We start from the raw sequence: 26,532 nt of genomic DNA on the forward strand, positions 1-26,532 counted from the left end.
AAGGCTACTCCTCGCCAGCTACGTAATTGGCTTCTCTCTGAAGGAGTGGTTTTCATGGTGTATTAATCAATTGGCCAAGAATGGGAGGACACAGGGTCTCCCAAGCATAGTGGCAGGGGTCTCTCTTACTAATTGTAATATTCTATGAGCACCTATTAGGTGTTCCTCATACTTGACAAAACCAGATGGCATCCTTGCTGAAGTACTGAAATTAGGCATTAGGCATAGTGGTCTTTACAAACAGGCACACACAAATTTCCCCACAGACATTAACAAGCTTGCACATATTCACATTTAACCATATGCAGAAACTGAGTGCAGTCTGTCTCTATTACTATGAAGAGTGGAAATGGAGCCAAAAGTCCTCTGAACTTTTACAGCTGCTGTTGGTTATGTTAGCGGTAGCATGGCTTTGTAGTAAGTGGTGGCGTGGTGTACAGTGCCTAATGCATCAGTCTGTTCCCCGCAGTCATTATGAGAGTAGGTTATTATTAAAAATAGTGAGTGACCCGACAAAAACCTATGATAGCTTTGCAGATAAAACACCCTGACACAGTAATAATGGTTCCACTAGAGCGAGATACCTCCAAGTAGCGTGGTATTCCACAAATATTGGTTTCCTGGACAGAGCAAATGGTTTGCTTATTTAGTTAAGCCACCAAGAGCCACACGGGGCTCTCGGTGCAATGCTACTTGACAACAGTGTGCACTGCTGGGTTTCTACCTTATTGGCTTCATTAGGCTTTCAGTGCATGAACAGCACTTGAATGGCCCAGGTCAATGATGTTTAATGTGTTTGAGTTCCTTCACCTTTTCCCTATCATCATACATTCTACATAAACAGTAAACAACCCTTGCTGTAATGATTGTACTAGCCTGACACGGAAACAGGGTCATTATTATTCATAGTGGCAGACCTTGAGAGCTACAATGGAGCTATACACAACCAGTGTGGCAATTATTTGCTGAGACAGTTCTTTGTGTTGGTTAAACACACATAACGCATACATAATGTAATCGTGTACATCAAAACATACTGAATAGAAATAATCAGTTTTTATGAGGATACTTCCTGCTTTCTACCTTTTTTCTTTTTCTTATAAAACATGGAAAATAGTGTTAATAATTCGTCTTATAGCTATCAAATTAAAACAAAACCTGGTCACGTCTTAAGTTTGTTACATGTACAGATGAGCTAACTGAGCTCTGATTAGGATGAGAGGAGGCAGTGGTATAACTGAACACTACAATAATAGCACAAATAATTAATGAAGATTACCCCAAATATGCTGTTTGAGTTTTTGAATCTTTCTATTAGTTTAGTTCATGATTTTTTTATTACTGGTAATTCTGTCTGCACTCCTTATGATGCTACATCTAACCAGATGAACTAGTAGTAATTTTAAATTGCTACTGCGTTGAATTCCAAGTTGTTTCTTTATATAACAGATATTACATCCTGAATCAGTTGCACAGATATTGTACACACTACCAAATAATGAAGTGTAAGCTTTAAAATAATTTTAAAATCAACTGGACCGTGACTGGGATCATTTTGAAATGAAACTGGAGCAGTTTTAAAAACAGAATCAGTCATCCAGTCACAAATATTATACTGTTGTTGTATTGTACTTCAGCACTGCAGATATATTTATTTTGCAACTGCTTAAAAAAAAAAGACCCTGGAGCCTACTTTTGCCTACCTCCCAGCTCACACTGAACGCAACATCAATGCCTATCCCTGCAGGTGGTGCATCCACAGGATGGGGTAGATACATGGACTTTGCTAGACAGGGGTTCATGTTATTTCTTTCCACTGTAATTGACCAAGCATCATGGTTACAGATCTGGCCACCAGATGCTTGGCTCCAGGAGACCGCCCTAGATTTCTTCCTACTAGTTTGTGGATGAGGTTATCGAGCTCTAAATCTTCCACTTCTGGGGTTTTCTGCCTTAGAGATAGGGTGAGGAGCGGGTGATGATAGTGTGACCGCTAACTATATTTTACAAGCAGTAATTTAAAAGTCGGTGAAATGTTGAAAACTTTACCTTAAATTTAAAATAACTATCACAGTGAAAGAAAAGTTTACATTTTATTCACCTGTGACCTCCAGAGGAACTGTGTCCTGCTCATCATTAATGCCCACCACTACCTCACAGCGATATAGACCAGAGTCGCTAGAGCGTAGCCCAGTCAGAGCGAGGCTGGCATTGTAGCGGTTCTTATTATAACCAGGCAGTGTGACACGACCCTGGAAGGCCTTCTTCACCTGAGGAGCAGAGAGAGAGAAAAATTATGAGAAAAAAAAAAGTCTGAGCGAAACAGCCGAATTACAGGTGAGTCAAGCATTTACTAGCGGTAAATATGTTTATTGTACCTTGACCACATTGTCTTTGGCCACCAGGACCGACTGTTCCTTTTGCAGGCCGTCAGAGCCTCTTTGGCCCCAAACCTTAGTCCATTTGATTCTGGGCGGCTCATGGAATGAACCAGCACTGGGGCGGAGGGTGAAGAGGCATGGGAGCAGAACCGTTTTAGAAAGCTCCTCGCTTATGGTCTGATGGGTAACCTTCCGCATATTCACCACTGTATCTGCACTGGTTAAGCCTGAGAAGAGGAGAGGAGAAGTAAATCAATGCTTTTCATTTGTAAATGAAGTAACAAAATGTTTTGTCTCATTAAACAGGTTTCTCTTAGTTGCTTCTTTGAAAGTCAAGCATGTGCTTTCTCTCTGAGTTCCGTTACCCCATCAGATCTTTCTTGTAGTAGAGTAGAAGGGAAAAAACACACAAGCCCACTGTGTCTCTATGATTATCGATTATCCGTCATTGATCCAACAGACCATTAGCTTGATATCTAACACTGGGAGGCACATATATAAAAGATTTCAAGAGTGCCTTCATGAACCATACATCAAATGTGGATATGAATTATAGGATCAATATTACACACCTCTTTTTGCAGTTTAAGTCACCACCATCCCCACCGTAAAAATATTAATATTTTATCCTAAATGCAGGGACAGGATATTATTAAAATGGATGACTTTAAGAAAAGGTAGTGTGTTGAGCACAATCCTGCAAAGTTCTGTTATTGATATTTGTTTTCAACCAGTGTAAAACTCTTTTTTTACAATGGTAGTTTTTTAATACACATCATATATTATCTTTATGCTCTAATCCTGTGTCACCTTCACAGAAAAGACATGTGGCTCATTTACATTGTAGAAGGAAACAAAACAACACAGTAATGCAGTTCATGACTGCTGAGCTTTATCCACTTCTTTGTTTCTCTTGTGCACAATGCATGAATGAGGTTTACCTGTAAACGCTTTCCCCTCATCTCACTTTTTTATAGCTTGCTTATCAGTCACTACTTCCTTTCTTCTAATTTCTAAGAATGCTGACAAAAAATGTTGCTGTCTTATCTAATTTGCCCCAAAGCCAAGAAACACTGCATTCATTTTCAATGTACAGTTGTGTGTATGCAGCAGCTGATGGATGGCTTAATGATATTTCTTCCAGCCATGCCTGGCTGAGCTCCATGACTCCAGGAGTGTTCAATCTTTTGGGCAAGCAACTCTTACATGAAAGGTTCATTGTATTTTTTGTTTGTTTAATTGAAGCGAGTTGTTACCTCCAAATCTGAAGTCATGACTGTGAGATGGACAGGTGGGTTAGTGTAGGGCTACAAGTAATGAGGGCTGTGTAGCAGACTTATGGTGAAGAAAGAGCTGAGCAAGAAAGAAAATCCTTTGATTTATTACTTATGGTCATGAGCTTTGGGTAGTGACCAAAAGAATTAGACTGCAGATACATTTAGATGAATTAATTTCCTCCGTAGGCTGGCAGGGAATAGCTTTAGAAATATAGAGCCGCTGCTCCCTTGTGTCAAAGAGAAGCCATACGATGTGGTGCAGGTCTCTAATCAGGATTCCTCCAGGGAAACTTCCCTTGAAGACCTCAGGGTAGACCTGGAACTTCAGGGGTGACATCTATCTGGCCCAGCAGTGTCTCTGGATTCCCCAAGAAGAACAGGGAACAATTAGGCCGACTAAAGTTTTGTTAGTTGCAGGAAAAATACATGTGGAATGCCCTGATTAGCTTTCTGCTCTTGTAATGGGTTTTTGTCATTAGCAATTGTTATCATGTATTCATTCTACCAGGGCACCATTGAGAGCGTCCTCGCTGGCTGCTGTGTGGAACCGAGGCTGCACAACCTCCTGCCAGAAGACCGGCTGATCGGAAGACCCTGCAAGCCATAGTGAATGCAGCCAACAAGATTATTTGTGCCCTCCTGCCCTTCCTCATGGAGATTTTCAACACCCATCTCTCCCACAGATATACCAGCATCGCTGGAGATCCCTCCCACCCTTGACACTCCCTTTTCAGCTTCCTGCCTTCGGGAAGGAGATTTCCAGAGCATTCGGGCTCGCTCTGCTAGACTGATAAACAACTTCATTCACTACCATCCTGCTCTGCCCTCTAACCCTAGACTGTAAAACTATCTCACATGAGTTGCATTTAAATCTTTAACGCTGCTGTCTGTCTTTGGTAAACAAAAAAATTAAAAAAAGCAAAGTCCAAAAGCAAACTGACAAAAGTCCCATACAGAATCCAAGATCCTTCAGGCCACACAAGAACTTAACACGGGGAGCTAAAAGGATAGTGAGACAAAGGCTGAGGAGAAGATGGGACTATTTATACAGATAGGGTAATCAGGGAAGTGGAAACAGCTGAGACACAAGTGTGAGTCACTTGAGTCACTTTTGAGGACAATCAAGACAGAAGAGACAAGTAACTATAAAAATAAAACATGTTGAAGTATGCCTGAGTGAGACAGAGAAGCCTGAGTTGCCCCGATGCATCCATCAGAGTGTGAGCGTGTGAATGTTAGGTTAAAAGTCCTTAGGCATAGATAAAAGTGGTTGTATGAATGTGAATGCATTGATAAGGCTTGCACTACTAAAATGATTGGAATAGCAAAGCATAAATAAACACCAGTTTAATTTAACATGAGGAAAGACAGAGAGTACCTAAAAATAAATAAGAAACTGAGACTTCAAAAACTCTTCAGAAACTGGGAACAGACCAGGGTCCATAGAGAAAGTTACTTTATTAATAAAACATGTTTTAAAACTGGCCTGTAGTGTCAGTCAGTCGGAAAATAATTAGAAATATGATTTGACCCGCAGAGAAGTTGAAGATCTATATCAAACAGGTAAAGCTGCTGCTAAGAATGAGTGACAAAAGAGAAGTAGAGAGGAAAAACAAATAAAGAATTTAGCACAGCCAAGGATTGTGAAACAGACAGTGAGGTGGAGAAAATGAGCCCACCCGATTTCTTTTATTAGTGTCGGTTTCCGCTGTCGTGCTCCATTCCTATTTGTCTGAATCCACGTTAAAGTGCTACACGCTATAAGGTCAGCCTGTCCTGCCTGTAATTAAATGGCATATTTCTGGAACAGTGCTTTTCCAGTGATCACAGACGCATCGCTGCGTGAGCTGCTCAACCCCTCCGTCCTTCTCCCACCCTTGTCATTTTTCTCCCCATCTCCTGCCATTCTCTTTTCCCTCTTCATCCCCTGCAGTACAACCACCTGCCAGCTTTCAGATGAGCTTTTCAACTTACTTTTTCTTATTTTTTCATCTGGAAATTGTATTTTTATTCCACCTATGTATAAAGATATACTAGTTGTTTTTATTCTCCTTAGCCATTCTTTAAAAATTCACTTATTCCACCATTCCGACTCAGCTTTGAATTAGTTGCCTTATCTTTGACAGCCACTGAATGCTTCCAACAGGGGAATATGATGTGCATGTGTGTGTACTTGCAAGTGAAAAGAAAATCTTATCTCTTATTTACTATTCATGGAACATCAAGTGCACACTCTCTGTTCTGCACACACACACACACACGCACACACACGCACACAAACCTTGCTGCCACATTTCATCCCTTACTGGATAGTTAATGTGCCTTTGAACACACATAAAAAATGTGCATGATTAGCTGTCATTGCTCATTGCTGTAGCCCTTATCCTGTTGCAGTTGCTCAAGTTAAGAGGATGAGTGCCTCTTCCCTGATAGCTTAACATCAGCCCTCCCATCACATTTTCACCTCCCCACAGACGCATAAACACACATTAATACCCACTTCTCTGCTTCTCCCGGTGACATAACCTTAGACAAATGCTACTTGTTTAACTCCCTCACCGACAGATCTGTGTTGCTTGGCATGGCAACATCAAACAGCATTTGTGCTCTGGAATGGCCTCTCGTTTTGCACTCGAGAGGCGTTCAGCCCGTCGAGTGAGGTGACCTGTGAAACAAAATGCATGAAGCTTTCGAAAGCAGAACGATAAGAGACAAGAAGGGGGGGTGAGGAATAAATAAGCATAGCAGTGCGGGTTGTTACCAGTGGCTACCTAGAGAAGACAACTTTTTCTGATTACTATTTCTCACCTATGTATTTAAAAAAAAAACAAAAAAAACATTTTTAGTTAGATAATGCTCATATTCATTTCCTGGTGGCTAAATCAATAAAAAAAAATGGTCTTGTTATCAAAATATAAAACATATATATGAAAGCATACACCTCAGCTGCACAGACAGTACAAGTCCATCTTAACCATGGATACCACTGTTTTGCCAGCATGGCTGTTCCAAATAGCCTCTTGCCATGTAACGAATGCTCGACTCTCTCAGTATTTAATGTTGCCAGTTATATGAATTGGGGTTTATGACAGGTGATTTTGTAGAAAAGTTCATGACATTATTGTTTTTCCTTTCTTTTTTTGTTTTAGAAAGTGTTGTGTTGTGTTTTTATCTTGCAGCAGTAAGCATATTCCCATGACCATGTTTGTTGAGGGTTTATTGGACTGTGATGTCATTCTCTCTTCTGTTCATCTAACTTTCTGCTCAATCCATCTCTACCATCCTCTGCATGTCTTCCTTCACTACTTCCATAAATCTCCTCTGTGGTTTTCCTCTTTTCCTCCTCCCTGGCAGCTTATGTGGTCACTTTCGGTCTGCTTAGCTGCACAGGGAATGCATCTGATTCAGTTTTTGCAAAGTGTTTTAGGGTGCCACAAACTTTAGACACCTTCAGTCAAGGCAAGCTGTGACACTAAGAAAGTCCCTTTTTGTGAAGAATAATGAAATGACTTCAGGCACTTTCACTAGTCCTGATTACTAAGCAATGTTTTTATATAATGAGCAGCTCACATTAGCTGAATGTTGACTCAGTGGAAGGTTTAAGTTTATCAGAGCATCAAGGTTACCAGGTGTCTTGCATATTGGGATGCTTATAATTTCTACTAAATTATTCATATTAATTTTGTCAATAGCAGCACAGACAATACTTGAGCTCTCTGGTGTGATGGGAGTAGATGTGCAGGAAATTAATTTGCTTCTGACTTCTGTTTTACTTGATGGCAGCAACAATATCATTTTGCATAGATAGAAGAACTGGCAGAAGTAACGTAAAAGATAAACAACTGACTCAATCATGACAAAGTCCAGGATCATGAGTTTGGAAGGAGGTAAGGAATGGGAGAGAAACAAACCCAATATCCAAATGAACAGAAAGAAAAGGAAAAAAGAAACAGGGGGTATGTGTAACAGGAAAATTGAAGTGATGTGATGTGGAAAGGGAGTCAAGAGGAGATGATGGAAAAAGTAGACATGCACTGTTATGATTCAGCAGGAGATGTGTAAAGATTGACATAGTGAGACATTCATGCTCATACACACAAACACAAACAGAGGCTCACTTAAAGAACACATCTTTCAGAAGAGAGGCTATCAGATTCCACTCCCTGCTGTCACGCTCTTTGCTTTATCCCCCTCGAGGATGTGGCACTCGTCTTTGATTGTCACACACTCATGCACGTGCCCCTGCAGCCAACACACATGCCCGAACACACACGAATAGAGTGAAACGGGCTCCCAGAAGACAATCAACCTACAAACTTCCTTGCCTAAAGCGTGCACAGAACAAAAATAGGCAAATTTATTCTTTTAATTGGCCTGCCATTTTCTTGCCAAGTTCCACCTGTGTAAGCAACATTCGGGTAACAACCCCAATGTTGCCAATAGCGATACAAAGCTTTAAATGTAGCCAACCAAGCTTCACAATCAAAATCTCATTCACATTCTCCCGCCCACTCTACACTCTTTCTGTCCACTTTATTTGGACAAATGCTTATCTTTGTTACACGGCCAGTGCTGCAATTTGCTCAGAGAAATTAAATTAAATAAATTGCCGATTCACTTTTTGAAAAGCCTAAATTACATCTTGAAGGGGACTGGGGGAATTTTGAAAGAAAAAAAAATCAAGACAAACAACAACATTGCTCTCTTCCTCCATGGTAATGAATGTAAACAAGCAAGGGCGCCAGTGCCACCTCTATCTGAAATCTGCATTTAGATGGAAATGTTGTCACAGGCATAACCCACACAAGGCTCTTTTGTTTGGTTATCTATCCTTGTTTCATATTTCTCTTTGTCATTCTTTTTTCTAAACAAGGCTTGGCTGGCTGTGAGGTGAAAAAAGACAAGAGGAAATCCTGAATGTCAATACAAAGCAGAAAAGTGCTCAAAAAGGGCGCATGTGCTCAGTAAAACTTGCCCATTGGCAACACTGGATCGCAAAACCCAAGGTGCTATGGAGGACTCTTCTAAATGTCACCAGGTCATCTTTTACTGACCTCATCTTGTGTCTTTGCCTGCATGGGTACGAGAAGGGCAAGGCGTAACAGGACACATCGTGCAACTCTTCCTGGAAGATCCACTTCCAGCAGATTGCAGGTAGAGCCTAGATTTTCCCATTTTCTCTCTGTTGGTTCACAGAGGCATCTGCGTGATCGTCACCACTGACCCATCTGTCTTTCCATTAGAGGTGCTCTCGAATTATTAAACAGTCGGAGAGCCTTTATGTAGCTGGCACGGAGCTGCACACAGACACAGGGTGGGCGGTAATGGCATTTTCACTGTAATAGGAACACAATTGAGAACATCATTCCTTGTTCTCGCCCTCTCTTTCTTATTCTTCCTCCTTTTCTTTCTTTCCATGGGGCTTGCAATGGGTTTTCCAAAGATAAAGGCAGCATTGTCTTCAATTTGCCAACATCACAGCTGCCAACCTGCCAGTCAAGAGCTCCCGGGACTGATCTTGTGTATCCCTCTGCAGTCGTCGCCACTCCACTTCTGCTGACTGCATGCCAGCTGATTATATGCTTGTGTAAGTGTGTGTTTGTGGACAAGTGTGTGCAGGTCATAAATCATGACAGACGAGCTGTCTGACAGAGTCACGCCGCTATTTGTTGATTACTGTGTTAAGAAATGACAGTTGATACAACACATACAACTGCACAGCAGCAGGCTCGGCTTGAACTCTCTTTGTACTTCTGAGACTTTGCTTTCACCTGGGAGGTGCTGCATACAGAGACAGTTCACAGGAAGGGGTTTACATTTATTTAACTGCAATAGGCGAATAACTTACTAATAATTCATATATGATTATCAGGAAAATAATCATGTAAAAATAAACAGATTTGCAACTGTTGAGTTCCTAAGAAATTTTGTGTTGCACTTTTACTGAAGTATTTATTTATTATACAGTTAGACTGCATTTTCTAATTACTGTAACAGTTTTGTATGTTTAACTGACCTCCTATGCACTTGTTACATAAACTGGAATTTTAACTTTTCCTAAGATGAGTATCAAATGAGTCTTTTCCAGCAGACAATTGAAGAGGTACTCTGATACCTCACTAAAAAAAAACACAGAACTGGGTTGAACAATCTGCCAGAAATGAAAGTTCTGTGTTCAGAGACATCCATAAAATGCACTTAATGCACATGACAAGTGTTTTAATGATGCTGTTTATTTTAGATGCACACTGAGTTGTTTAATTAATAATAATCAGATTATATATTATTTATTAACCATATACTTTAAAAAGTAAAAGAAAAAAAAAAACAGGTACTCCCGTTTAAAGCTAAAAAACATTAGACCTCAAAGTGGACCTCAAAACTGACTGAGCAACCCGTAGCTGCTTTTCCAAAAATCTTGTATGAGGTTAGGCATTTAAATTTTTTCACAAAAAATTATTCAAAACCCGGTGTCAAATGAACACACAAGGAGAAATATTTATATGTATTTTACTGTGGTAAAGTTTCTTTGGTAAACAGGGGGAAAATAAAGAAAGAGGGTAAAGTCAAACTTTTTAGAGCAAGTGGAAGCTGTAAAAGTTTTGCCTTCTGTGTGAATAAAACACGTCAAGGGCAATGGTGGTAAGTGGGGGTTAGTTTTGTTTTTCTGAGAGCATTTCGTTTGCTATCTTTATTGTTTTGGGGTTTTCTTTGTGGGATGTGAAAAAATGCATCCTTTGAAAAAGACCTTGGATGATGCACAAAGACAAATGGAGAGAACAAGAGCCATGGTGAGAATAACATGAAAACGGCAATGGCTGCTTCTTAAGCACTGCCGCGTTATTGTTTACGAAGAGCACAGCAAAAGACGCTGAGGCTGATGCCGCCCTGTCCAAGCCAAGAAACCATAACCATGGCAACAGAGGCGCCACAAGTGCAAAAAAAGGCGGGAAGAAGCTTCTGATCAGAGCACACTCACACACACGCTCACACATACGCGCACACTTTAACTGTGTGCGTTGTGGGTGGCCTTCTCAAAGAGAGGATCTGATGCTATGTACTGTATAATGTAAATTAAATGAAGGGCTGGTTTCCTCATTTTTCCATCGTTTTTGATCACTGGTCTGTGTTTCACTGCAGTGCAGCTGCACTACCCCTACAGGAAGTACACAGTCTCATCTGCAGAGACAGTTACACAAACAGTTGGATCTACTAAACCAAAGACAATCAAAGACACACTAAGTTTTCTGTGTCTGTGTGTATGTGTGTGTGTGTGTGTGTGTCCACGCACATTCATGTCACCTCTCTAAGCACACCAGATCTGCCAGGCGGACATCATGCAGGGTTTGGAATTAATGTCTTCTTGCTGACATTCTCTCTCATGATATCTTCCACCAAAACATCCCTTCAACTCCCACTTGTTTCCAGGAGTCCTCCTCAGCTTCTTGATGTTTTCTTTCCTATTGTGCTCTCGGCTTTCTTCTCCATCCATCGGTGTATTTTGTGCTCTTATTATATACCACCTATGCTTTTCTGTCTAACCGACTTCTTTCTCTCTTATCGCCTGCTCCTCATTTTTCTCAGTTCGGCTTTTCTTTATATAAATCCTAATCCTATTTCAAAGCTAGACTAAAACTAATGAAAAGTAGCCTTTGGAAACAAAACCTAATGTGACAGACAGGAGAATGTACACATGCACTAATTTTCCTGTCTTACTTAATTAACAGCAGCCATATGCAGACGTGTATTTTGTTATGTTCCTGATTTGTAAAATGTATCCTCTGCAAAAGGATTTCTTTTTCACAAACTGTTTCTGCCACTTGACATGTCGCACTAATGAGCAGCATTTTGCATTTTAGCTGCTTTATGTCTCTGCCAGAGATGTGTGCTAATGTTACCAGTTGTGCGAAGGAAAAAAGATTTACAGATGGAAGATAGAGCGAATCCACAGTCTTAGCGAAAACAAGACAGAACAGATGAGACAAATCAGGAAAACATTTCTGATATTTAGACTGAACTGATGCTGTGCTATGTAACAGGAATATACAATGTGGCTATACAATAAAGTTAAGATTATGTTCAGTTTGATATACTGGCTGAAATGAATGGACGACTGGCGTTGCATCTCAGACATTTATTCCTTCCTCTAAATGTCACCTGCAGAAATCTTTCTACGTGAATCTTAACAGATATTTTATCTGCTTGTAACTAAATGCAGACAGTCGGTGCTTTGTTGAGCAAGTCAGCCTTCTGAATGATCACACTGCAGTGGAAAGCAGAATTTGCAACAATCAGATCAAGTGAGAAAGAATAACTGTGACTTGTGTTCGAAACTATAATTGTGTTCAAACAGCCAGAGTTTGGATTAAAGATGGATTTATTTTGTGCTGTGAAATTTGCAGGGTGGGAATTTATCTAATGCACGTCTGTTATAATTAAGCCTTGATAAATTAACACAGTGCTTATTGAGCTGGTTAGAGCCAGGCAAGTTTTTTTCAGTACAAGAAGCATAATCATAAAAGGCAAAAAACATATATGATCTCAATGTGGCAACCTTCATATGCAATTCTGGACTGCTTATAGTGCTGCTGCTATTTTCAGACTGCTCTCTGGGGTCTGGTTTTGAAAAGCTCTAATTTAACAGTCCCATCCTGAACCAGGCATGTGGTCTGAATACAGTTAAAGCCACGTGAGGGTAGGTTCCCCTGCAAGAGTACCACTTCTACTAATGTTAATGTACACGAGTACATTAGGAGTGTGGGCGAGATAAAAGACAAAAACAATGTTACCAAACATGGCACCCCAATTGACGCAGCTCAAGGCTCACATGTCTCAAAAGAGGGGACTGTAGAAAAGACGGAATACAGGAATGTGGAGGCATTTTGGCTGTTTAATGTCCAACGTTAAAAAAGACTATCATACACAGCAAACTGTGTCATTCCACAAATTGTTCTTACCATCTGAACCAGTGCCATCCTCTAGCGCTAGTGCAATGCAGGACTTGACAGTGCCAGACACTCTCTCCCATGCCTTGCCTTACCATGAAAGCAACAGCTCAACTTATTGCACAAGTCATGATGCCAGCAAGCAACAATCAAATCAAACAAATCAATTTAAGCGGGCGATTAAAGTAAATGACCCTCGTTACCAACTCCCTGGGTATTTTGTGTTCAGGTATATTCCACCATACCTACTGTAATCTTAAATCATGCCTCAAATCCTTTCTAAATCTGACTACATGCTTTGTCTCCTCCGCCTTCCTAGGTGACAGTTATTAACCCTCTCACTGTAGCTCTCTGTGCCTGAGCTGACTCCTACAAGGCCATGTCAGGCTTCACACGAACTTCCCCGAGGCTGCTGCCATGACTAATTTTGAACCTTCTGAGGCATAATGATACCTTTATCTTGCTTGGCACACTGCCGACATTTTAAAATTCATAAACATGCATATATACAAGTATATCAGCGTTTGTACAGGAGTGCAAGGCGAGCTCACACTATCGGCAACACACAGACAGACACATGTGCGAAAAGCTCACACCTAATCTGTTCCTTCCCCACCATCTTTCCATTTCAGGGCTGTCAAGCAAAGTGTCACAGGGTGAGCTTTAGTGCCACCCCTCCCAGTAGTCCCCTACCATTGACTATTTCCAGAGCCACTCAAGTGGAAAAAGGCACAAAATGCAAGGAGGAAAAAAAGAAAGCGAGAACAGGCGATGTTGATGGCCTCAAAAACTCCTCCAAAACTCCAAAACAGAAGCAGGGAGTGTCTTCTCGCATGACATACACACTCTGAATTGGCACGAGTGTGTTATCAGACTCCTCGGAGATGCTCTATGTGTGTGCGGGCTACAGTTCTCTGTAAGTTGGCTGCAACTACCTGGCAGATGTAACCTGAGGCTTTCACACAAACAAATACACACAGAGAAAGACAGAAGAGTTGGCTGCATTTTCATCATCTCTCTGCTGTGGAATCGGAGCCCTGAGTCACAGAAAGGCCCTGCTGCCAGGACAGTAGATTTTTTTTTTCTTGCACAGAAGGCAGAAACAATGCAATACAGAGAGCAGACGGTCGGGGAGGCCACTGAGAGCAGTGAGGGGGCGTGCAGTCTGTCCTATATACACACCAACACATGCAGATACACAGCAGGAGTGTACAAGGAGAGTTTAGAGAGGGCAAAGAAGTATCGTGGGTTGTGGATCCTTGTATTGCATACTGTGTCCTTGTAATGGACAGATAACACTACTAAAGAGACAGATAAGATAGCAGTTAACCAGATTTGGCGTACAGACTGACAAGACTCAGAGTTTCGTCTTAACTGTATGGATGATTTCTTTTCACACACCCAATTACATGTTTCTCCATCACAAAGTCCTTTTCTCATCCAAATCAAAGGTTCAGTAAGTCAGTAAAACAAGCATTCAAAAGTTTGGATAACTCGCTGACACATAATGAGAGGATTAGGATCGTAAAGTCCAGCTTTTGAGCCCAATCAAAGAAAAGTTTAATGAGCTCTGCAAATTTATATTCGAAATAAATATCTCGGAGACTTATCAAATCTCAATCAAAATCATTTCAGTCTCTCTAAAATGGCTGAGAGGGTGAAAGCGAGCTTTGGAGATCTCAGATGTGATTTCTGTTGTACTTATCATCCTTTCAAGCTCCTCTTGAATGAGCCATTGGGGTAATTACGAGCAGATGAAATGAAAGTAAGTGGGCTGGTGGTGAAGGTCTGCCAAGCATTCACATCGTGAGCGCAGCTACGGAATTAGAGGGAAATGGACACACTGACAAAGAAAATGTCAGCACGACCGAGAGGAGCTAATGAGAAATGTAAAGAGATGTGGTTTTTTTAATCTCCTTGAAGATAGCTGCGGAGGGCTACCGTTCACAACACGCAATATTTCACAAATTGGCCACATCTAAATGACTATAGCTATTATCCATATTATATTATCCTTAGTTGGCACAGTTAGCCATTATGAGTTACTGCTAAGAAATGTAAATGACCTTTAAATCTGGTAAAAAAAAAAAAAAAAAAATTACGTTTGTTTCAAAGGTACTTTGGTTTTATTTTGAAATCCATGCTTTTATTTTGAAACAGGAAACTGGCGCAAAACCGTTAAAGGGCTTGTTAGTAACGTTTGTTTTAGGACACGATAAATAGTGTGCCTTAAAGTGAAAAATATGTAGGGGAGAGTGAGGTAAGATGAGCCAGTGGGTAAGTTGAACCACCCCTTGTATCTAGGTAACTGTATTCATGTTTTGTCATGTGACCATAAATCCAGGAAGCACTCATCATCATTTCCATCCTGCTATATTAAAGAGGAGCACATTGGAGAAGGGTAAGTCTGTATTACACAAAAAATGTTTTCTGCTTGTCAAAGTAAAATTTCTGCATATCAGGTAAATTGACTGTAATATTAAAACAAATGTATCTGTGTCTAAAATGATATATTATACATGTTGGTGGGTTTCTAAAATATAATATCATCTGAAGAAGTTTTCTAAAGATTAGCCTAAATTGCTAAACTAGCCCGTTTTTTTCAAAATGGTGGCTATGGGGCAAAGTGAGCCAAAGGCTATGGGGTAAATTGATCCAATGGTTCAACCTACCCCACCATAAGGCACTGAAATTTATTTAAGGCTCTGACTTATTAAATAGTATTTTAGTTCAGTATACTGAACCCTTTTGTTGTATTTGTCATATGTTAACTATTATAGAAAAGATATCATGCCAAGGACCTACAGACGGAAGACCAGCTGGGGCTCAACACCCCTGGAGGAGATTGAAAGGGCAGCGAGTGAAGTCAAGGGAGGAAAGTCCATAAGATCAGTGGCTAAAGAAAGACAAATTGACAGGTCAACACTCAGGAGATATATTAAAAGAGGGACACACAGGAGGTCAAATCGGTTGGCTATAGTGGAACAGCTTCAGCAAAGAGAGTCTTCTCTGAGGAGGTGGAGAAGGAGCTAGCAGAGCATATCAAGAAGCTTGCAGAGCAGTTCCATGGCATTTCCCCAAAGAAATGCCGTGAACTGGCATTAGAATTGGCAGGCAGAAACAACATTGTGCTCCCCTGACCTGCCACTGCTGCTAATCATGGATAACCATGAAGCCCACATTTCACTGAAGGCTTTGGACATAGCAAAAACAAGTGGTATTGTAATGCTCACAATTCCACCCCACACTTCCCATCGCCTTCAGCCTCTGGATAAGTGTGTGTATGGTCCATTTAAAACCTATTACAACAGAACTCTTGATGGCTGGATGAGGTCCAACCCAGGCAAAACTGCCAGCATATACCAAATTGCTGGTTGTGTGAATGATGCTTTCATGTCAGCAATGACACCACGAAATATCTCCTCGGGATTTAGAGCCACTGGGATTTTCCCTTACAACAGAGATATCTTCTCTGATGCAGAGTTTGAGCCATCCATGGTGTCAGACAGGCCCAACCTGGAGCAGCAGCCTGCCGCTGAAGGTGTTGCACCTGTGGTTTCAGCCTCTCTTTCTGCTGAGCTACCTTCACCAGACCCTGTACATGCATGTGGTTCACGGTGACCCCAACCATGCTCGATATGTGTCTCCCACTGATATTCTACCCTTACCCAAAAGTCAGCAGCCCAGGAAACAAACAAATCGAAAGCGTGTGAAGACACGAATCCTGACTGATACACCTGAAAAGCAGGCAATTGAGAGAGCCCATGAAGAAAGGACAAATAAACTGAAAGGCAAAAAGAAATAATCCACAAAAAGCAAGGAATGTGGAAGAGGAAACAAACCCAGACAAAAATTGCAGGAAAGCAGCTCTGAGGAGAGTGATGTTCCCATCCCATTTGAAGACACTTCTGAGTATGAGAGTTCCAGCGATGAAAGAAGTGAACCAGATGTCTCAGACCTGGTAGTTGGTGACTTTGTCATCGTAAGATTTGCATCCAAATCCAGGAGCCACCATTACATTGGCCTGGTTGACAGCTTTGCAGACAACGAAGTGAGTGCCAGATTTCTCAGAAGAATCCGAGGGATCACTAGCAGTAAGAAACCCACGTTTGTGTTCAAGGAAAATGATGAGGCATCTTTCCCACGCAAGGATGTGCTGAAGAAGCTACCTCAACCTCAACAGGCTGGATGAACTGCAAGGAGGGAGCAACAGTTCATATTCCCCTGCAACCTTGATCATTGGAATACTGAATAGTTCTTTTGAATAAATGGTTTTGAACTGGTGGTTTGTTTAGAAACCACCAGTTTCCAGGTTTGTTCTCACAGGTTTACAACTGTTAAAATGGTTTGTTTTCACAATATGATCAGTTTTACATTTTAAAAACTACATGGTCAGTTTGCCCCAAGATGGCTCAGTTTACCCACTGACTAGGTTCAATTTACCCCTAATCTGGGGCAAGTTGAGCCAAAGGAGCATTTTTTTTAATAGGTCATTATTTTGGGCAGCGTCATCAGACATAGATTCTGATCATTACATTTGAAAGGAGACATCCTGAAATAAAGGAATATGTTATCATTCTATTTCTGTGTCATTTTTTCTCACATCCAGGGCAACATGAGTAAAAAGTGGCTCATCTTACCTCACTCTCCCCTACGTTTCCTTTGCCAATTAGTACCTGGCTGACAGTGGCACAAGGTTTGTTAATGTTTCCTTTAACGGAATAAGTTACGTGCAATCAAAATGTCGTACGGTGTCGTTACGGTGTCTTCACTGAATCTCCAAAAGTTGAATCTGTTCATCTGGACGTAGCGTTTTGTGGGAGAAACGTTTCGTCACTCATCCTTCAGACTGAAGAAGTCACTTGGATGAGTGACGAAACGTCACTCATCTAAGGCCCTCACTGAGCAACAGGGGGGGAAAAATCCCTTGAAAAGGAATTATTAACGTCACTTCAGTCTGAAGAAGTCACTTGGATGAGTGACGAAACGTTTCTCCCACAAAACGCTACGTCCAGATGAACAGATTCAACTTTTGGAGATTTACTTTCCTGGATGATTGAGAATGCATCAAGACGTCTTCACTGAATGTTTCAATAAAAACTTTTCCAATAAAACCTCTGTGAAGCATCAGTATGAGAGACCATCATTCAGCCAGGGATGCTACAAGAAACAATAGATATAAAACTTGGACAAAACGTCTGGGTCAGAAAAGTGAGGCAAAAGTGGTCTGTGGACTTTACACATGATTGGTATATGCATCAAAGGCACTGGAGTTGTAATAATTTAAGTAATAAATCAGGTGATTGACAGAAAACGTATTTCAGAATATGTATCAGAGATCCTAAATCTTGTGATTTAATTGTTTATAATTAATCTAATAACTGCACACTGTAGAATCATATACGCAAGAGGTAATTTGTAGAAACTTTAGCTGACCAGGAAGATTTCAGAGACACTGGTTTAATGGCTTTGTGTGCAGATGGTTATCAGAAAGTTCTGTATTACATGCACTCTAGGTCAGACGATGGGGACTGCCCACAGTTTAATGAGGACTCACCCCAGACCGCGGTTTGAAGCAGAAGGAGGGGCAGCAGGAGCTGCAGTCCACAAACAGGCAGTAAGCCCTGCATTCTGCTGCACCTGGAGACAGAGATGAAGAGAAAGGGAGGGAATGTGAGTACACAAAGGAAACTGTAATCAACACATTGCCCTTGTGAAGTTCTTTTAATACACAAGACATGCTTGGATGAGTCATCATTAATAATTCCTTTTCAAGGGATTTTTTTCCCCCTGTTGCTCAGTGAGGGCCTTAGGACACACATACAGTAGTTCATTCTTCAGTTTAATTTGCTGTTTCGTAATGTGGGTGGGATAAAGTCTTCTGAAGCCTTTTCAGACAATGGTGATTAAAGGCTTTTAAAGGCTATGTAATAAATACCTCGACTTGATGTGACCATTGTGCTTAATCCTTTTGAAGTACAATAAAGAAATAGACGATTATCTTTACACTTCACAAACAGCTATTGTTCAGAATTAAATGTACAGGCCGAGATTTACCTTTTATTTTTAAATCTATCCCAATATGTGCTCCTTTCTCAGAATATTTCATGGCATAGATGTTCACCTTATAACCAAGCTCTCAAAAACCATGCCATACCATCTTTGCGCACTAAGCCATCAACCAACCGGCAATAGATGAGATGAAAATTCTGGTAAAAAATATTAACTATATAATGTGCCTAATGGCTTGCTTGATATAGCAAGCTGTTCAAAGGTTTAATGGAGGGGGAAAAAAGCAAAAGAGATTTTTTGGGAAAAATGCTGAAGAAGAGGAAGAGATGCTGATGCATTTCAAGAATAGAAATGGATAGATAAGGGTACTAGAGCCAAATCTAACATGATGGACCTCTGGGTTGGCTTGTTGCACACTGCCAGCTGAAAACTCTGCTGAATCAAAGCAGGATCGAGTCTGCCACATTCAACAAAAAAAGCTACGTATTTGAGAGGTAAGTTGACAGGAGGTGTCCATGATATGTCTGTATAAGTTTATCTGGAAAACATTTTTTTTAAGTAACTAGGGATATTTGTGACTTACACAGATGCTGGCTTAGCTTTCACTTTAAAATTCAAGTAGTATAGGAAAAAACATGCTGATAATGACTACCCAATGCCAGTGTACATCACAAGACTGAATATTTTTTCTTTCTTGCCAAGATCTTTGCAACCTTTTGTATTTTTCATCGTAGTTGTCCGAGAGCTTACAGCAGCCAGCAAGCAAACAAGAGATGGACGACCAGACAAACAAGGCTGAAGTAATTATTTTGCACTGTACGTATGTGCACACTATTATCTGAGCATTTTTTTTATGTATATGTGACTATAACATAATATCTTTAAGTCACAAAAGCCAGGGGACAGAGACCAAATGAGGTAAGTCGGCCTCCTGCTGTTGGGTCCCGGGTGTAAATAATGAGTATGGCATCTCTGGAGACATGACAGGCCGAGTGGGGCCTGAGGGCAGGAGAGGAGCTGGGTGGGAGGGATGGAGGAGGATTTAGTGGCTGGTCGCAGAGATGCAGGACATAGATAACCAGTGTCAGTTACGGCAGCGCTGGTCTCTCTGACTCAATCTCAACTTTACAGCCAAGGACAAAAACACTGACCTCATACTAAATACATATGGTCTGCAACAGCTCAGTGTCCACGGTGGCAGCGCACGTCAAAACAGCAAGTTTTCAAAAACAAAATTTTTGAAGCTGAACCTTTGTAAAATCCTGCTTAATAGCCAGTGGTTAAGGCAAATAAATGAAAACTCTCTGAAAGCAATTATTAAAAGCCTGTAATGCAGCCTTAATTATGTGCAGGACAGGCATGACATCACAATACAAGTTCAATGTAATTGATCTGTTTTTTCTTGTTTGTTTGTTTTTTTAGAAACGCTAGATCGGTATCAGGTATTTAATTTCAACTTTCATGAGAATATACACAGAAGACTCTGCAAGTCCAAACAGCATGTATTAAAAGTCTTAATTGCTATTTTGGCTCGGTGCTATATTTTCTAACATTCTGTGGGAATTGCAATTAATTCTAAAATAAAAGCATATTGTTTCCGCTTCTTCTTTCCACTGGTCCTTTTAGGGATCGCCACAGCAGGTCATCTGCCTCCATCTCACCCTATCCCTTGCATCCTCTTCATGTATACTAAGCCACTGCACATCTTCCTCCAGTACATTCATGAAGCTTCCTTTCCACCTCTTTTCCTTCTGTCTCGCAGCTCCATATTCTTCATAGTTTGATATTGTGCTTTATTTTCCTTCACTGGTTGCTAGGTTAGACTCTTTCTTGTGTCTTTCCCTCCTCAGTTTATCAAAGCTGTTAATCATTAGCAGCTACTCATGTGCACTCTCCGGTCACAGTTTTGTTTACTGTGACCAACCAATTTCATCGCTTCCTTTTATTTTACCAACCATCATCTCTACATTTACTCTACTATCCATTGTTCCTTCACTTTTTTTTATGGTGCTTTCTTTTAAATCCCTTTGCATTTTAAATTTAAGGCCTCCACAAGTCTATAGTAAATAAAAAGTACAACATTTTATCTTAGTATGCCTTTTTCTGTAAATTGTGTATTAAAGCTCTTCAAGGAGAACGGTAATACTTTGCGTTGGTACGTCACACCTCTCTGTTGACCTCTGTGCCCTCCTCTCTCCTCCTCTCTCCCCTTTTGTAATGCAAGGTTATCTTTTGTATATCCACAATAGGACTCTGGCTGTTACAAGAATTCTAGGACAATGTTGTATAAGTGAGAGCGGTTCTCTACATCTGTATTATAAGTGCATTCTAGAAAGTATGTTCCAGACAACATGCTGAGACTGTCCTTTCAAAACATCAGCTCACTTGAGTCAGACCTGACATTAAACTCCCACATCAAGTCTAAATTCAGCAGCGTAAATTCTCCATCAGGAGTTTGGAGGATGCAGGAAAAATATTCTGATCCATGTGAATTTGGCTCAATTTTTGGCTCCACATTTATATACTGAACTCAGGCAAATGCCAGTCAGAATCAGGGCTGTTTAATTACTAAATAGGTACTGCAGAGTTCACTATGTATGGAGCCTGAATATTAGCTGGTCTGATAGTTAAATATTAAAGACGTTCTGCTCCACTCTTCATTTTTGATGAACTATAATACTGCAACGTAATATACCATTTAACTGGCTCTGCCTCACAAGAATCTTACACCATTCATGTTACTGTAGATTTTTGATCAGTCTTTTATCTTGTACCAGTTTTCTGATCCTACCAGTAGCACATGCTTTTTAAGTATCAGCTGTGGATGGACTCTTCAGTATGCTTACCTCTGACATCAAAGGAGGCAAACCATATAAGATCTGGTAGCAATATCTTTCATTTTAGTCTACTTTTATTCTACTTCTTTACTATTCAACTTCTTTTATTTAAGTCTCTATTTAAGTCACTGCTAACTGACTAGAAATGAGAATCAGTTAACTGTCCTGTGCAGCTGACATTAAGCTCCATTGTGCATTAAATTGTAAGGATGTGCCAACATGTTGTCAAAACATTCATAAAGGAAGATATCCACTTTGTTGACACCAACTGAAAAATAAGATTACAATTGCTGTTTCACATCATTTTGTGCTGAGTACATGTTAAGAGATGATGAGAAACTGAAAGACTAAAAGAGTTCAGCTACTTTTATTATTATTTTTCTAGCAAAAAAGTAGAATAAATGGCGACAAGTCAATGAAGGTTTATTTTTTGTTTATTTTTTTTTTTTTTTTGTGACTTGAATATGTTATATAAAATCACACACAGGAAGTAATAAATCTAGCATGAGAACCTACACTTCACTTATCTAGGTCCCCCACAATATAAGTGTGAAGTGGATCAGGTGAATAGCTATTGAGATATATGAAGAACATAATGGCAGAAAAACATACAGAGATTTCTTGATTTATTAATGCTATTATAAAGTCTTCCAACCGAAGCTGACTAATCGCAACTGAAAGTCAGTATGATCGCTCCTGCTGTGTGGTAATATCAGCCGGAAAGATTCAGCCAGATCTCAGCATGTCAGAGATGTGCCCTGTTCCCTACCATGCCTGTCACAGATACTGTAGATAAGACAGACAGCTAGATGGTTACAGACAGACGGACAAAAATACAGAGACATCCTGAAAGAACGATACAGAGCCAAGCTGTCGCATTTTTCCTTTTGGTTCCAAAGACCTTGGTCCAACCTCAGCCTTTCATGGATGATGACTTGCTCAATCCATCTGTCGTTCCATCTTAATCTCACCTTCTACCTTTTTCTGTCTATCTATATTTGGATAAAATTAGCTGCCAATCTACGTCTGCCACCATCTGTACCCGTGGCTCAAAGAAGTCTTTTTTTGTGTGTGTTTTTCTCACAAGTTATATCTTGCTTCATTTATTTGCTTTTCTCAAATTGTCGCAACACTCTTTCCTCACCATGCTGCATTATTAAGGAGGCACATTAATCACTCGGGCTGCCTGTCACTCCATCGCCACACACTTCTGTTGTTCCCGCAGCACACATGCACACACATTCACGCACACATTAATGCTGGTTTCACAGGGGGAGTTAGTCCCATCAGTGTCTGTGTATAAGTCCCTTAGAGTGAAAAATGAGGCTACCCTTCGAGTGACAAAGGGCTGTTTTCCTTCCAGGAGGATATTACCAAGGTTTTAGCAAGCAACCTGTCACGCTGTGTCATACATAAATGGCTTTAGCGCTTCACATTTTCTGCACAAAAGGGGACTGCTCTGTGTTTGCACCTGTCTTGAAGCATGTGTTATCCTTGGGTGGGTTTCTTTTGTTGCTGGCGAGCTACAGCATGAAACACCTAAATAAAAACAATGGCTGAGTGGGTGGCTATATTCCAGCTTATAAAACCTGTATGAGGTAAAACAGCAGGACCCTACGGCTGTTCAGTCAAAAAAAAAAAAGAATGAAAGAAAAGGAACATACTGTGTGCTGGAAGAGAACAAGTTATACAGCTGACAATTTAGATGACTCATTGATAACTCCTCAATTACCATCCGAATTGAGAGAGGAAGAAAAAGGGGCAGGTAGCTCAAATAAAAGCAAAAGGAAGTGAGGTAAACAAAGTGTGAAAAGGCACAGAGAAACAAAAACGGTACAGAGAAAGCCAAGGCTTATTTCAGCCCAACTCAAATGCCAAGCCTGAGTGGATGAGAGGGGAACTTGAATCTTAAGCAGTCATAAATTTCCCCTGATGCTTTGCTATGCCTGCACTCTCTGTATATGCTTGGAAGGGAACAGAAGCTCATAGACCAGGGTGAGGGAATATGGCAAGACTCCCAAAATGCAAAAGTTGCCATGAGATTAAGAAACCACCATATGGGTTTAGACACACAGGTTAACTCAGAGACAGGTTTATTCCATCTCTCTCTCTCACACACACACACACATGCACGTATGCATGCCAACATCGCAAATACAGGCAATAACATTTTCCTTACAACCTGAGAGTCTGAAGAAGGCACTGTTTATGAGGGAGGAGAACTGATCTGCATTAAAATGAAGTCTGGAATATTATGAACATTGAATATGTAATGTTTAAAATACCTATGGGAATGCGGATATACCTGTGTGCTAAGAGTGTGAACGAAGTGTGGATGACATGAACAGATGCTTGCTCGCACGCACTCGGATGCAGACATGCACTTGATATAAACTCATTAGTGCATACACCTGTGCATACATCTCAACTCAGGACACACTTGAATGCTTTTTGTAGATAATTTGTGCCTTTTTTTGAAAAGAGTTTCATGCTTTTGTTTTTATTATTGTTCGCTTTTCTTTTGATATTGCAAGTGAGGCATTTTATTTTACAAAGAACTCTGTAATTATTATATTTAAAGGTCCCACACGAATGCAGATTATTTTTTAATAGGCTCTGTAGGACATGAATGAGGAGCTGCTCATACTCACATGAAAAGGTGCAGTTAATCAGGAGTTGGGACAAGAGGGACAGAGGGATAAAAGCCATGAAGGAAGAGGGAATAAAAAGCAAGGATGAGACTGCGCTTCCCCCACCATTGTGTGCCTCAGGGCTGAAAAGTGCTGTCAATTACTGTGTTTTACTGCACAAAACTGCATGCACACACTTATCCAAACCCAGACAGGTGTTTTTATCAAGTCCATTTGTCTGTCTGAATGTTTGCATTTAGATGCTTTTCTGCTGCGATTCCTCAAATTTTCAATAAACACGATGGTCTGAGTGGCAAAGGACAGGTTTAAAAAAAAGAGAAAGAGCTTCTATGCTATAGAAAGCAGGGCTGACACTGCTGAGCACCCTGATGGTGCCGAGTGGGAATAGGCTTCAGGGCTGCCCAGAACTATACAGAAAGCCATTACTTACAGCTGAAAGCCACCCTGGTCTCCCTTATTCATACAGCGCACCCACACACAAGCCACCACAACCTGAGCTCCTGTTAAAGAGTCAGCTGGAAGTGGAATATCTCCCATTACTTTCTCTAAAACATATTACCTTGCTCTCTGTGGCCAGAGAAGGCGAGCTCATCCTACATGTGAATAAAAAGGGCAAGAGTGAACGATAGAAAGAGAAAAGTAACGAACAGAGAGGGGGAGGAACAGAGTGAGAGATTCTCCTGAAAAATGAGGTGACAGAAAGCTTTTTATGTGCGGGAAGGGTGGCCAGGCAATTTTCAAATGTCTGAGGCTTCTCATTGGCCGGCCTGCAAAGCCACTTTATACGGTGGCAAATGTTAAAACTTGTTCTGGTGACATCAAGGTCCCCTTGGCTGCCTGCTTGTCTTCGCCTGGAATAGTAAATGTAGCTTGAGGCAGGGTACAGGAAAGAAATAGTTTCAACACCTTGTACACAAGAGGCAAAGTTGCATCTAACGTCAGGGCTCGTGTAGACAAAACTCTGTTTTGGTTTTTGTGTGGATATATTGATGTAAAATCACCTAAAATAGAGAAAGTTGGTGTTGGAGACAACTAATATTTGTGACTGAAGGTTTTCCCTCGGAAAACTGAAATGTGGGATTTTCTCAGAAAAAAAACTATTATTTAAATTCTAAATATATATATATATAAACCATCATCCTTTCAATATACCCACTAAACACAGGCTCAAACATATTTTGTATACCACTGTACATGGCAGTGCTGAAAGGATGTTATCAGTTTATTACAGCAGGTCTTGGAGAAGGACATACTTCTCTGGGAAAGCTGCCAGCTCCTCTTTTTACCTCTCTCACTCTCTTATTCTCTCTTTTCTACATTGTTTCTTCTCTGTCATCCAACTCCAGCTCGTATGTCTTTGTGTTTCCTCTCTCTCAATTTGTCCCTTTTTTGGTCTGTTTTCAGGATCCAGGGACGAATGGGATACAGTAAATCCAGGATGTTGGCTGCAGGTTGTAAAGACTCCTCAGTTAATCAATGTCAGCGGAGCAGCGGCAGTAAATCATGCTGAGGCAAAGGCCAAGGAGCTGGTCAGTAAACCAGCACTATCAACTGTGCACCAGATTCCCCCATTAGAATAAATAGAGCAGCAGTCTATAGATCAGTGCAATCATACAGTATGTGTAATAGCATGAGTTGACTCGAGTTTTGCTTTTCAACCACCACACCACAGGCATGATGGGTTACAGAAAAGGATGGCTGGTGTATTCTCCTCTATTTTTAGTATTGTGACATGATGTGATGCTAAAAAATCTGCAAAAGTATGCAATGCATATGAAGAGTTGTGGAGCAAATTTAGCTGCACTGAGAACATATTAGATCATTTTAGATGTCATTTTCTCATCTGATCAATATTCATATCAATACTCTGATAATTATTCCTGTGATACACATTTATTAAAGTTTAGGATTTTAATGAACTAAACCCAGTACTGCCATCACAGTTGTTTCAGTTGTCTATGATGGATGAGTTTGAATACTCCATCCTTCCTCCCTTGGTGATACACATGCTCCTTCTCCTTCCTTCATTCCTCCACCTCCCTCATCATGCAAGTCAGCCACACAGAGAGAGCAGACTAATTAACAGAGGGATGAGAGCTGCCTGTCGTTTAGGGACTTATCTAATTGTCCCTTGTATTTTCAAAAGGAAGCTGAGAAGCCATCCTGGGAGGGTTGACCAAAATAAGAGAAATATTTATATAGAAACACCCCAGTATGACACAAAATCGGTGTACGTGTGTGTGTGTGTGTGTACATGAGATCCACATAATCCACTTTTGTATTTTTCATTAAACCATATCACAATTAACACACTGAGAAGACTATGCATAGGTGGTCACACACACACACACACACACACACACACACACACACACACACACACACACACACACACACACACACACACACACACACACACACACACACAG

At 40.7% G+C, this 26,532-nt stretch overlaps 1 protein-coding gene and 1 long non-coding RNA gene across 2 annotated transcripts in view; one reads left to right on the forward strand and one right to left on the reverse strand.

The window, feature by feature from the left end:
• Window positions 1-26,532, reverse strand: part of ncanb (neurocan b) — a 180,817-nt gene that overhangs the window by 126,951 nt on the left and 27,334 nt on the right. The window contains exons 2-4 of the mRNA XM_039607316.1: window positions 18,161-18,243; window positions 2,379-2,608; window positions 2,102-2,270 (exon numbers count right to left, since the gene is read on the reverse strand). Of these exons, the coding sequence (XP_039463250.1) occupies window positions 2,102-2,270; window positions 2,379-2,608; window positions 18,161-18,233 (472 nt within the window). The 5' untranslated portion in view covers window positions 18,234-18,243. The remainder of the gene's footprint in view (window positions 1-2,101; window positions 2,271-2,378; window positions 2,609-18,160; window positions 18,244-26,532) is intronic.
• LOC120436376 lies at window positions 16,483-25,833 on the forward strand. The gene is made up of 4 exons (XR_005610364.1): window positions 16,483-17,299; window positions 18,120-18,276; window positions 19,350-19,431; window positions 25,508-25,833. It is a non-coding gene; the product is annotated as an uncharacterized LOC120436376 (long non-coding RNA).

This window comes from Oreochromis aureus, linkage group 23 (genome assembly GCF_013358895.1).
Source record: "Oreochromis aureus strain Israel breed Guangdong linkage group 23, ZZ_aureus, whole genome shotgun sequence".
Taxonomy (NCBI): Eukaryota; Metazoa; Chordata; class Actinopteri; order Cichliformes; family Cichlidae; genus Oreochromis; species Oreochromis aureus.